The sequence below is a fragment of the Alligator mississippiensis genome, chromosome 3 (genome assembly GCF_030867095.1).
Source record: "Alligator mississippiensis isolate rAllMis1 chromosome 3, rAllMis1, whole genome shotgun sequence".
Lineage (NCBI taxonomy): Eukaryota > Metazoa > Chordata > Crocodylia > Alligatoridae > Alligator > Alligator mississippiensis.
This window is the reverse complement of record NC_081826.1, coordinates 252,073,147-252,086,774: the sequence shown is the minus strand read 5'-3', so window position 1 is coordinate 252,086,774 and position 13,628 is coordinate 252,073,147. Positions and strand designations below refer to the sequence as shown.

General features: G+C 45.8%; 1 protein-coding gene and 1 long non-coding RNA gene across 4 annotated transcripts in view; one reads left to right on the top strand and one right to left on the bottom strand.

Annotated features, from left to right (window-relative positions):
- The window catches only part of LOC106738548 (uncharacterized), a 57,193-nt gene that overhangs the window by 1,966 nt on the left and 41,599 nt on the right, over positions 1-13,628 (bottom strand). The window contains exons 4-5 of one of the 2 annotated variants that reach the window (XR_002088910.2): positions 10,066-10,093; positions 6,465-6,523 (exon numbers count right to left, since the gene is read on the bottom strand). This is a non-coding gene — a long non-coding RNA (uncharacterized LOC106738548). The remainder of the gene's footprint in view (positions 1-6,464; positions 6,524-10,065; positions 10,094-13,628) is intronic. The other variant, XR_009461108.1, reaches the window with a different exon arrangement.
- Positions 1-13,628, top strand: part of ZNF366 (zinc finger protein 366) — a 52,353-nt gene that overhangs the window by 32,145 nt on the left and 6,580 nt on the right. For both annotated transcript variants that reach the window (XM_019482695.2, XM_006268812.4), the window contains exon 4: positions 10,134-10,308. In XM_019482695.2, coding sequence (XP_019338240.1) covers positions 10,134-10,308 — 175 coding nt within the window. The remainder of the gene's footprint in view (positions 1-10,133; positions 10,309-13,628) is intronic.

The following is a 13,628-nucleotide window of genomic DNA, read 5'->3' as shown; positions in this document are numbered from 1 at the left end:
GCCCATGTTCATTTTGGCATTAATAATGACTCCAAGATCCTTTTCTGCCTCTGCACTGATGAGGAGGGAGTTCCCCAGCCTGTAGGTATGCTGCTGGTTCTTCCTCCCCAGGTGCAGCACCTTGCACTTGTCAGTGTTGAAACCCATCCTGTTCTCATCTGCCCACCCCTGTAACCTGTCTAGGTCCAATTACAGCCTATTCCTGCCCACTTCCCCCCACATCTTAGTGCCATCTGCGAATTTGAACAGGGTGCTTTTTACCCCCTCGTCCAAGTCACTGATGAAGATGTTGAACAGTGCAGGCCCGAGCACCATGCCCTGTGGAAGCCCACTGCCCACATACCTCCAAGTCAAAAATGACCCGTCCACCACCACTCTCTGGGTGCAACCCTCCAGCCAACTAGTGACCCATTTGACTGTGTAGGTGTCGACGCCACAGTCCCCTAGTTTTTTAATGAGAATGGGGTGAGAGACAGTGTCGAAGGCCTTCCTAAAGTCCAGAAAGACTACGTCCACTGCTACCCCTTCATCTAAGGGTTTTGTGACCTGGTCATAGAAGGCCACCAGGTTGGTCTGACAGGACCTGCTTCTAATGAACCCATGTTGGTTGCCCCTAAGCATAATCTCCCCTGCTGGCCCCTCATCGACATACGCCATGATAATTCTCTCAAAAAGCTTACCCAGGACAGGCCTATAGTTTCCTGGATCCTCCTTCCACCCTTTTTTTGAAAATGGGAACCACATTGGCCCTTTTCCAGTCCTCTGGCACCACACCAGAGCACCACGAGTGCCCATAAAGCCATTCCAGGGGTCCCTCAATGACCTCTGCTAATTCCCTCAGCACTCTGGGGTGGAGATAGTCAGGACCAGCTGATTTAAATATGTCCAGTCCCTCTAGAAGTTCCCTGACTAGATCCTCACTGACCCTATACCTGGGTGCGCCTCCCCTGGGGCCTGAGGGGGTCCCGGTGCGGGGGGTGATCTGGTCCCTGCTCAGGAAAATGGAGGCAAAGAAATTGTTACCTTAAATCTTAATTTATTTTGTATTTTTATGCTTTAATATTTTGTCACTACGAAGTTTTGGGATTACCAGCATTAGATGTTTTTATCTAACTGAAATGTTTGGATAATCCCAAATCAATTATGTCTGGAATTTTCCTTATGTGGGAAATTTTGAAAATTCATTTTTTAGTTCTGTTTCAGAATCAGTTTTTTATTCCGAAAGTCAAAATGTTTCACAGAAGAGAAATTTCTCAGCTACCGAAGAGTCAACGTATGGCCTCAGACTTTAAGAGAGACACTGTTAGGGCCTTGTTGCACCTTACACTGAAAGCCTCACAAATGTTAATCAACAATGTTGTTTGGCTTAGTGGAGCAGTCACACAGTAAGGCAAAAAACCTACTTTGACTGCCCCTTGCCTGCACAACTGTGACTTGCCAGTAGAGCCGAGGTGGGCAAAATATGGCCTAGAGGCCAGATTCATCCGATCCACAGCACCTACCAATGAATTGTACCCCGCCCAGTCCATCCACCCATGAGGGTGGGAGCAAGGTGCCCATATATACACCCCCTCCACCAACATACCCTACTGCACCTCACTCCCACCCTCATGGGTGAAAGGGCCCAGGCCAACCACCACACAGCTTCTGAGCGAGGCTGCTGCTGCCACTGCTGCAGCTGCTGGGGGATGTGCTTGGCTTCCCACGTGTCCTGCTCGCTCCAGGCACCAGGTAGGGAAGCAGCAGGGGTGGGGCCAGGGATGAGGGAAGGGGAGCTGCAGCTGGGAAGAAGCATGGAGCTTGGGGCTGCCGGCAGTGCAAAACCTGTGTCCAGGGGGGCGGCAGCAGTTCAGAGCTTGGGTGGGCAGGATGTGGGCGTGAAGGAGGATGGGAAGTGTGGGGACCTCCCCACACTCCTCCCATGGTGCGCAGCCCCTGCCAGTGGTGTCAGCAGCAACAGTAGCAGTAATAAAATTAAAATATGTTATAGTTGTTTGACTTTTAGTGTATGATTTGGCTTTTTTCTGGTTTTAAGATGGCAATCCCCCCCCCCCCCCCCCCGAGTATTTCTGGAGGAGCAAGGGGTGGAACTTCCAGCGGCAAAGGTCAGGAGTCAGGGACAGAACTTCTGGTCCCAAGATGGCAGCCAGGGGGTGGGGCAACTGTCAAGTGACAGGGCTACCCATGCAGCCCTCAAAATATCACTCACCAAACTTTGTTAAGCCACCCTTCAGCTGAAATAATTCCCCACCCCTGTAGTAGAGGCTTGGTGAGCGGGGGCAGGGGTGGTCAATTATTTGGACCTAAGGGCCATATGGGGAGTTTAAATGAGCTGTTGTGGGCCGGGTAAGCATTCTCCTACCCCCACCACAACAACTCACTAAAACTCTCTATTGGGCTGTAGGTGGGTGGGGAGCAGTGTTCAGGAGTAGGAGAGGCAGATGAGGCTAAAATCACATGACCCTGCCCTCTGGGGGGGGGGGGGTGTGGAGGGAGGGGAGCTGCCTGGGCACTAGGGCCCAAGAGCTTGCTCTGAATGACGGGGGAGGGGCAGCGGGGACCACGTGCAGCAGAGCTTGCCTAGGTGGTGTGGTTGACATTGCCCCCACAGCAGTCCACATGGGGCAGAGCCCTGTACCCACTCACACTGCGGCAGCCCGCACTGTGGTCCTGCTGGTGTCCATGGTTCATCTGAGTGCTGCTTTACTCCCCCTGCCTCCAATGGCATCTCCTACTCCTGATCTTGCCCCTGCCATGCAGGACCACGCCACTTTGGGTGAACAGCTTCAGCTGGGCTCCTGCCCCAGTACACAGGGCTCTGACTCCAGCTCCTAGGAAAGTAGCCAGGAGCTAAAGCCAGAGTCCTGCATGTTGGGGCAAGAGCCACCTGGTTGAAGGTGCTCACCCATCCACCCAAAACGGCATGGCATGGTGTGGCATGGCAGGGGTAGCTTTCAACAGGCTGCAAAGCTACCTCAGTGTGGCTGCTGCTAGCCAGGTGCTGTGCTGCACCACCTCCCCCCACCTCCAGCAGCATCTCCTAGCCCTGCTCCTACTGTATTTCACCGCTCCTGGTGCATCTTACTGGATGTGTGGGGCTCTGGCTTCGGCTCCCGGTTGCTTTCCAGTGGACGGCAGCTGGGATACGGAGCCAGAGCCCTGCATGCTGGGGCAAGGAATCACCTGGCCAAAGTTGCTCAGACAGCATGGTGCGGTGCAACAGGGACAAGATCAGAAGCGGGAGCCAGGTCTGGAGGTGGGGGCTGGAACAGCCTGTTGGAAACTGTGTGCTCTGGCTGAGAGAGGCCTGAGGTGCTGGCTGGGCAGGGTCATTAGGGCTCTTCCCCAGAGTGCTGTGGGGGCAGCCATAGGCTGGATTCAGTCACCTGGTGGGCCAGATTTGGCCTGCAGAGCGTATTTTGCCCATGTCTGAGCTAGAGAAAGGAGAGGCTCACTGCTTCTGCTGGGCAAAATGAGTGCTACAGCCCCAGAGCACCTGGCAGCCACAGAGCCTCCCACTGAGACTTGGACTGGCTCTGTTCCCAGAGCCAGCAGGAGCAAAGTGACCCAAACCAAGCCAGGGGGTACCACCTCCCCACTGCCCCTCCAACCAGCTCTTCTCCCAGTGGGAGCAAAGCGAGTTGGTCTAAGTGAGGGGCACCTCTCCACTGCTGCTGGAACCAGCTCTGCTGCTGCCAGGAGCAAAGCATGCCAGTCTGTGCAGGGTGGGGGGGGGGAGAGGGGGGAAGACACCTCCTCCCTGCTGCTGCTCTGACCAAAGCCAGTTGGAGTGGCAGCAGGAAGGAGGCTATCCTCCCCCCCCCAACCAGCTCGCTGTAACTCAGCCAAGAGCAGAGCTGGTCCCAGTGGCAGCAGAGACAGTGTCCTCTACTGTGACTGGCTTGCTCTGCTCCCACCAGAAGCAGAGCCAGTCTGAGTGGCAGCAGGAGGCACCAGGCACTCTGGGGCTGCAGTGCTTGCTCTGCTGGATGTGCTGGGGGGGAAGGGGAGGTGCTGTGCCTAGCTCCACTGTGCCCTGTGTCCCCGCTCACCCTGATTCAGGAGGACCTATTGCTTCCTGAAATGCTGGAAGAATTCAATTTGTCGGAAAAGCCATGGAGAGGGGCCACAAATTAATGGAACCGGAGGAAAAAAATAGGCAGATTAGAGGTAATCCTGCCCTGGAGTGCCATAACGTTAAACAGACTAACAAGTGCTGTGAGTCACTTAAAAGGTGTTCACATACAGCCAGCCCAGAGGTTAAGATCTCCAGAAGCCACATAAAATTACCATGCAACAAGGCCCTTAGTTCGTATTCAGGATAGACTTGATGACAACAGGCTGCCTAAACAAAGAAGTGCCAGTACTGTGAGCAGGGTAACTGGAATAGCAGCAACGTGTTTTTCAGCGGTAGCACAAACTTCAGAGGAACACCTGTTTTTTCCTATCTCCACCCAAATGTCCCCAAACAGAACAGAAACAAGAAAGCACTCTGAGCCAGATTCTTCTTTTGCCACACTGGGCTAAATCAAGAGTAACATTTCTGAAGTTAACTGAGTTCTGCTGCTATAAGCCAGGGGAGTCAGGACCCCTGGCTTTAAGGACATCTCTTGCCTGTCTGGTAGAGTCCCCCCGAAGAAACTTTGATTACTCAAGCCTCCCTGGCTGGTGTTCAGAGAGTTAAGGCAATGACCAGATAGCAGCCTTTTGGCACCAAGCTCCTCCTCAGCAGAAGGAAGGATATTGCTGTACGAACTGCCTGCTTAACAATGGCTCACATGTCCCTGGGGAACCGCCTGCAAATAGATTTCATCTTGCTTTCTCTTGTACTTTTCAAAGCTTCCTGTTTTCTCACGGTCCTTTTGGACAGTTTACAGTCTTTCTCCCGCTCCCTCTCTCTCTTTGAGGAAAGGAACACCCTTCTTATGAAGAAAAAAAAAAGGAGAGGAATGGAAGGGAAAGACCTCACAGCAGTGGCTTTTCACTGCAGGCTGCAGTTTTCTTTACCTTTTTCTTGTGGCAAAAGCAAACACCAGACTTTCCTATACATCTGCTAATCGCAGTGGTGCACAGACTATCTGGTGCTGGAGAGTAGCACATATTTGTGCCTCATGTTTCCTCACCCAGCTGCAGTTTGTAATCCCACTAAAGAGTGGAGATCTTTACAGCTTTTGCAAACCTAAACTGATGCTTCCTTGTTTAAAAAAAATACTGCAGTATCCTACAGCTGTTGCCCTGGATGCTGCAGCATTGCTACTAGAAGACATTAGGCTGCTTCAAGTGCAGCAAATAGGAGTTTTACCATTAGCACTGAAGTCTGTAGAATACACTGGCATCTTCTCTAGTGGTGCCAAGCACACTTAGTGTCAGCTAGTCTGGATTTCCTTGCTCTTCTGGAGATATAATCTTGAACAGCTTTGCTTTTGCTATTTTAGAACTGCAGATTGAACTCAGCTCACCTCTTTTCTGAAAGCACTGCTCCCTCAAGTAAGGCCAGATCCTCCCAAAATGCCACTGAAATGAAATGAACCCTAAACCTTAAGGGTACCCTGGCTCATAGTACATGGAAACTACTTGAGTCTCCTTGCCCATTCTGTCCCTAGTTTGTACCAGTCTTTCAGACCACTGTTTCAAACCAGGAACCAATAACAGAATCAAAAGCTTTAAAAACTTTAAAAATTATTATTAAAAAGGCTGGACAGGATCTAGTGGCCAGGCTTTGGAAGATGGTGCTTTGTGCAATGAGTTATTACAGTATGACTGAATGGCTTGGCTAATTCAGCCTTCTGTAATTAAATGTTTTTAAGTCAGTGCATTGAGGCCCCTTAGCAGACACACAAGTTTAGTCCCCTTCTTTTACGATGTTGGCTGTAAGTCTTAAATAAATCAGCCATTAATTAACAGTAAGAAGTTCCACATGTAGATCATATCTTTTCTTCAGTTCAGGATCTCTTACAGGTTTCACTCCACTCCAACTTTGCCTGGGAATTAAGAGTTTCTTTATTCCTTTCTGCTGGGGATTTCCTACAACAAACTGGCTTTTCCTCTTCGAACCTGCTTACTACAGAGATGCTCTCCCTAAAAGTTGACACCTTCTCTGTTCCCTACCCTCAATGTTCCCTGACCTGAAGATGCCATTTATATCCCAGCACATAACTCTTTAACACTGAACAGCTTCCTCTGAGTTACAGTCCTATAGCATGTGACTTACATGTTTTCACCTGGAAAGGTGGATTGAGCCTGACAGAGTACCACTGAGCCTTTTCCTCTGGAAGGGCTAGGGGAACCTGTAAGAGGTCCCTCAGTAGAACCATTCTGGAAAACCATTTTCCCTCCTTCATTTTATTTTCCTCTAACTCCTCTTTCTCAGGGAATTGTTTCCTTAATGTTGCATAAGAGGGATGGACTTTCCTAAGAGGGGCAGATGCACAGTTGTGAATGACCTAAGAGAATAGAAACCTTACCTTTGTTGTCCAGAGAATCAAATCTGAGCTGTGCTACATTTCAAGTCCTCTTATGTTTCCTTCAAAGAAAGTAAAATATAAACATGTGATACTTCCCAAAAAGGCTGTCACCAGATTTATTTTTACACCTTATAAAGGCACTGTGAACTACTTTATTTATTCAGACAGCTGTTCAACTTCATTTCTTTGGTTACCAGTATAGATGGACAGTTACAGGTATCAAATTGCCTACTGCTAGGTAAAAGCTGACAGATGAAACAGAGTAGCCATGCTACAGACAGATAACCAAAAGACTTCTGCTATGAATGATGTTTAATAAAATTCATCAGTTCTTCTCTACACAGTGTTCTTTTATTCAGAGACCTACTGGCACATCATAGGCTGTTCCAGCTGCTGTTGAGATAGCAGCAGAGTTGGCATTGTCCTTTATGAATTTATTATGCTAGTCATAGATTCATAGATGTTAGGGTCGGAAGGGACCTCAATAGATCATCGAGTCCGACTCCCTGCATAAGCAGGAAAGAGTGCTGGGTCTAGATGACCCCAGCTAGATACTCATCTAACCTCCTCTTGAAGACCCCCAGGGTAGGGGAGAGCACCACCTCCCTTGGGAACCCATTCCAGTCAGTACTTCTGTTCCTCTCCATTCCTCTCCCAATACATTTCATAGGATGCTTTTTGATGCACTGATTTCAGTGGTGATTGCTCACTAAATGTGAATAAGGGCAGAACTTGATCCTGCAGCCATATTTGATCGCACAGGTTTGAGAAGTCAAATGCTGTGGTTACTCCTGCATAAAAGGTTAGCAGAAATACACATTAAAAAAGCCCTAGATAACAATTGAGGAAAAGCCAATAAAAGCTTCTGCTTTTTATCTCAGTACTAGCAAATTCCCCATCAAGAATGACTCGGGAGGGAGGGGAGGGGTAAGCTTGCTAACTCTAACCCCTGTCTCCCTGCACTGCCACCACCTCCCAGGAGTGCAGGGGACAGCACCGCTCCACCCCCTCCATCCCTGCCATCACCTGACTCCCAGTTATCTTTCCTGCTTGGTGCAGGGAGCTGGACCTGAGGATTTTCTGAGGTCCCTTCTGGCCTTACAATCCATGAATCTAATCTATGAATCTATGGCAGTGCTCCAGCACGCTGCCACCGCCACTACCACCTCCTGTCTGTAATCCTTTTGGAGCACTGATTGGTTGTTTCAGTACCCAGAGCGCTCCAAGAGCATTACAGACAGACAGACCAACTAAGTCCTTTATTATATTAGAATGTTATCACTTCTATATATTGTATGTTGTGAACAGGATCAAGTAATTAGTTTGAAACTATTCAATTGATGAAAATAACTTTTGCTTCATTTTCTTTTTGTGAATTCTTAAATTTAGACATCTGAAATTTCCTATGATTTTTTCAAATACTGCCAATCTGATAATTTTGTATTAGCTGTTTGTTTCAAATGTTCAACAGTCAAAAATGGAAATAAATCATTAGGCCAGTTAACTTTATCTGGCTACAGAGGCTATGTAGTCCTGTTTTCAATTTGCGTAGCTCTTATAATCAAGAGTTTTGTGTGCATAGTTACATGCATAAATAAATTACTCTTTTTCTGTGACACTGAAATTTTTACTTAAAATTGGCTTTTCCTGTGAATCCTTTTCCCATAAGTTTATTTGTTAGAATATTAAGACAAAAACAATCACAAAGAGGAGACAAACACCCAAATCATTTAAGAATTCAGGTGAATACAATGAAGAACTTTTCTGTAGTATTCACCCAGCTCTAGCTATCTGTCAATCTCTGCAAGCTTTTACCCTAGTTACCTGCATTCTGCTCCTCTTATGAACATTTGTATGAAACACAATATGGTGGTATTCTACCCAAGATTAGGCCAAAATGTTAGGTCATCCCCTCCAGTGACATGCTTGGATAGATAGCTCTGTAAATTTGAATTAGCCCTTAATAATAGCATAGTAGATTTGCAAAATGTCGTAAATATCAAAATCAGAATAAGATAAAACCAAAATTTTGCATTTAAATTCAGTGAAATCTTAAATACACTGTCAACATTTTCTATTTCTATTACAAATATTGGAGAAAATAGTTTCTTTAGGTATGGAATAATGGTGAGGTCATGTAACATGAAGAGTCCGATTAAATAACTCTATTAGAAAAGTATTTAACTAAAATTTTTCCAGAAAGGAGTTAAAATGTAGAGGTTCTACAACTCATGAAAACATTATTGGTTGGGGAAGACACCAAATTGAAAGGAATAAGTAAATTTATAATTCCTAATAAGAGTGTTATCAATTCAGTTGTGTTAATCCAGATAAGGTTATCAGACTTCAGTGTCCTTGAGAGTATTCCTTTGTAGGAGAAGAGACAATAAAAGGAGACTTATAGGGGGAAAAAAAGAAAAAGTATTATCTTATCAAAGGGAAACCTACTGAATCAGTAGCTTGAGCTGACAAGCATGCAACAGGGAAGTCTGAGTCACTAGTGTAGCCTCAGGACTGTCTAAACTCCAGTTTACTCATCACAGGCACAAAAATACAAGTAGTAGTCAGAAAAGGAGCAGATTAGAGGAAAACTAGGAAAAAAAGGAATTGCTTGTTCTATCTTTAACCTTAAAAATTCTGTCATCTCAAGTCAAGTAAAGAGGAAGTTATAATCTTGATAAGTGTTCCATAGGTTCCTTTTCCCCACCTGATCTTGCATCTAAAGGTCTTCCTACCCCTTTTCAATAGGGCATTGCTCTTGATTAAAGTCTAGATTTAAAAAACAGAAAGTGTAACACTTCCCAGAGACGAGCCTATGAACTCCATTTCATCAACCTCCTGGATACTAGAGATCATGGACTAAATATAGACATTGGATTTTTGACACATTATAATCTGCCTGACATCTGATTCCCAGCCCAGCCCAGCCCCTGACTTGTTTAACTTTTCATTCCATCCAGGAAGAGCACACACCAACTGCTGAAACTTCCTTAGCCTGACGAAGGGTTTTTGAACCCGAAAGCTTGCTTAATAACTATTCTCCAACTATTTCGGTTGGTCTAATAAAAGATATCAGATTCACCCAAGGAACCTTGTCTGCCTATGGCCTAGCTCAGTGATTTTCAACCTTTTTTCATTTGTGGACCCCTAAAAATTTTTGAATGGAGGTACAGACCCCTTTGAATTGTAAATGTGGGTATTCACATACTTTAGATTGATCATAGTTGTCTTTGGCAGGTTACTTAGACATAGTCTGCAGACCCCCAAGGGTCCGCAAAACACAGATTGAAAACCATTAGCCTAGCTGAACAGAAATATGTTACTTGTGACTAATTTAAAGTTAAGAGCATGACAGGTTATAGCATTAACCCTCTTACTTTCTTCGGATGACTTCACCAGTTTTGAAGGGCCCTGGATTTTGAGTCTGCCATAAGTCACTGGAAACTTAAAGTGTAGCTGTGTAAAAGTGTCTGGACAGAATAACCCCAACCACATTGGTCCAGTACTGGGGTATTTTGGATGCAATTCACCGTGATAAAATGCAGTGAGATGCTGTTGGGCGCAGTACATTCTCATCTCATGAAGTGGGGATTGTATTTACCTTTAAAGTGTTCTTCTTGTCAGTATATCTACAAAATAAATCATTTTAATTTCCATTGTTTTTGACAGCTTTGTGGAAAGGAATTTAACAGAATGCACAATTTAATGGGACACATGCACTTACACTCAGACAGCAAACCTTTCAAGTGTCTCTACTGTCCCAGCAAATTCACCTTGAAGGGAAATCTCACCAGGCACATGAAAGTCAAACATGGGGTCATGGAAAGAGGATTTCATTCTCAAGGTAATCATTAGCAACACAGTTATTTTTGCAGCAATTTGAATGCACATGACAAACACTCTAAAAGAGTAACAGGAATCTGAAAACATAGACATTTCCTCTGTTAATAATATTGGAAGTGACTAAAACTCATAATGTTGGGAGATTATTTTTCAATTATTATTTTATTACTAATACACCTAGTTTTTGCCTGTGGGGTCCTTGCCTATGACAAAGGCTTGGTGTCTTATAAACACAGGACAAAAAATGGTCCTTGACTCAAAGAGCTTTCAATTTCACTGAAAGACAAGAGGAAACAAACAAAGAGAGGAGAGAAGCACAAGGAAACACCAAGACAGCATTGGTCAGCCTGAGGAGCAGTGTGTCAGCACACCAGCAACTTAGCAATAGACAAGGTTTTTGTAAGCGCCAAGGAAAAGGGAAGCGTTGAGGACAGGAATTTTTTAGTATGAGAACAGAAATTTATGAAACACTGGCCCAGCCTGATCTGTGACTGCTCCCTATTCTCCACCACTTTGGGGAAGGTGAGCTTCCTTCCATCTACAGAGTAGTGGAATTTCTCTTGAAATGCCTGGATGCATTTGAGGCTCAAATGAGAGAGAGTTGGTTATGATTCAATCTTGCTAAGACCAAGGCAATTATTGTGGGCTGGGAAATAATTAGAGAACGTGGCTAGGATTACACTGACCCTCCTGACTGAGAGTGTAGTTTCATTATTTTAAAATAATTTTTACAACTTAATTTGGTTAGATTTCCACAGAATAGCAGAGCTAACCTGGAGGACTTTGCTCCAACTGCATTTGGTCAGAAAATTGTTATTTTTTTCTGGTCTTTATAACAGTCCCTCCCTTTATCACCTCTTGGTGGTCATCTGTGAAGATCTATACAGGGCAACACATTTAAAGCTGTTGCCAAATAAGGCAGATCACATGTTGGGCGTCTCACTGGGAACATGTAGCTCTAGGGCTCCATAATTCTTTCTGGTTTGCTCATTGGTTTCCAATGTGTTTGGTTTGACCTAAAAAGTAATTAATTCCTGACCAATTGCCTCTTTTGTGCTGTACTGACACAATTTAGAAAGAGAAACTCTAGAGCTCGCTTAGATTATGAGAAGTAAGCATTCATGAGTGTTTTCCCTATTGAATGCCACATGACTTCAAAATCCATTCATTTCCCTCATCCAAAAGCACCTGAGTTTGTGGTTGTTTCTTCAAACAGAGTCAGCACATCAGAGAAGGAGATACTGTTAGGTTGGATTTTCTTGATAGCTGGCAATTCTATGCTGGGTGAGATCTATCAATGTTCATGGATACATATTTCCTATATACTAGAGGGTGATATACATGATCTATCATTGTGTAAGATGAAAAAAGAAAGGATCCTAATATATAACAATTTAGATGAACGTATATTTACAAATCAAGATGTGGGCATTTGTGAGTTTTGGGGGTTTTTTGGGAATGTGTTTTTTAACACAGTGGATCTTAGGCTAGTTACACAATTGTTCATAAGTAAAAGCAGGCTGTGTACATTTTATTGTAAACAGATTTTCCTGCTCCTAAAGCTTGTTTGATCAAGACAGATTGTTTGTAAGCAGAGACAGATCCAGAGGGGAGGTGCAGTGGCACAGATGCACCAGCCTTTCAGTTGACGGTGTGGGAGCAGCAGTTGGGGATGTAATTTCAGGTCCCTCAGGGGCACATCCCATCCTCATATCCCCCTCCCGCACCCACCCCACTGTTGATGTCCCCAGCTGCCTCTGGGACAGGGCAGCTCCAGAGCTGCTCTTGTTCGGCTTCGGCTGGGTTATATAGAAAGCAGGGGCATGCTGGGCCAGCAGGCAGCTTTATCCTCTCCACACAGTCCCCTTAGTGTTTCGTGCCAGCCTATGAACAGGCATGGGGAAGGGGAACCAGTCTGCTGCCACTTCTGCAGCAGGACAGGAGTGGCTCTGGAGCTTCCTCTCCATACCCTGGATCATCTGGGAAATGGGGGACAGCAGCAGCAGCAAGTGAAAAAGGGGAAATGGAAGAGAAGGAGAGGGGATGTGCCACTGAGGATGGAGGGGATGGGATGGGGGACTGAGAGGATGGAGGGAACATTTTTATCTGATTGAGGGGACTTAAAAGTCCTTGTCTGCTGCTCCCATAGGGGGTGGAACTGAGAGCAGGGCTGCAGCCACCCTTGCAGCACCAAACGCTGCTCCCACACCCTCCTTAACAAAATCCTGGATCTGCCTCTGTTTGGAAGGGTGGCTATCTGGTGAGAAATCCTTTCAACAATAACTTGTCACACCATCATAGTATCATAGTGCTTAGGGTTGGAAGGGACCTAAACAGATCATCAGGTCTGACCCCCTGCCCCGGGCAGAAATGGGTGCCAGGGTCATATCACCCCAGCCAAGTATCTGTCCAGCCTCCTCTTGAAGACCCTCAAGGTAGAAGAGAGTACCACCTCACTTGGGACCCCATTCCAGAGCCTGGCAGCCCTACCAGCTGTAACAATAGAGACTGCATCAGTTGTTCAGAAGTTGTTGCTAGTTATTAAAGAAATAAAACCCAATGAATGAAATGCTGGCCCCCGTGAAGTCTGTGGGAGTTTGCTATTGAACTCAGTGGCTGCATCTACACGTGAGCTTTACTGCAGAGCAGACTAATTAGCTTCAGAGTAAAGTATTACCATACTACACGTTTGGTGGTATTAGACTGCGGTAATTTAGTACTGTCCCTGACAGTACTATCTTATGCCAGGGTAATTTACTACAATTAAACATACATGTAAACACTGACCTTAGGCATAAATTTTGTCTAGGCAGTCCAGCTAGCCAGGGGCCAGGCTACTCCCTGCACCTTTGTGCCCCTGCCAGCCCCTCCGCTGCCCAGTGCTGCCACCCAGAGCTGGACCTGACCCCCACGTGCCCTCTACCAACCCAGGCCTGCTCCATCCCATCTCAAATTGCTGCTGCCCCAGGCACATGTGTAGACACTGTGCCCAGGAGTAGTTTACTCTGGCACAAACTACTCTGATGTTTATTGCTTTGCATTAATTGCACATGTAGATGCACCCAGTGATACAAGGATTTCACCCAGTGAAGGGACCCAATCAATAGGATCTCCAGATTTGAGTTTCTTTGATAGTTGAATCTTTTATTTTTCAATAAGCATAAGGAGAAATACACAGAGCAGATACTTAGGCAATACTGAGAGAAACACCAGTAAAAGGAGAAAAAACTCCAGCTGATAGGCCACAGTTCAAATGCATCACTTGACTATAACCATTTCCTAAACAACTAGATGAAAACAGAACAGTGCACAGCAACTTAC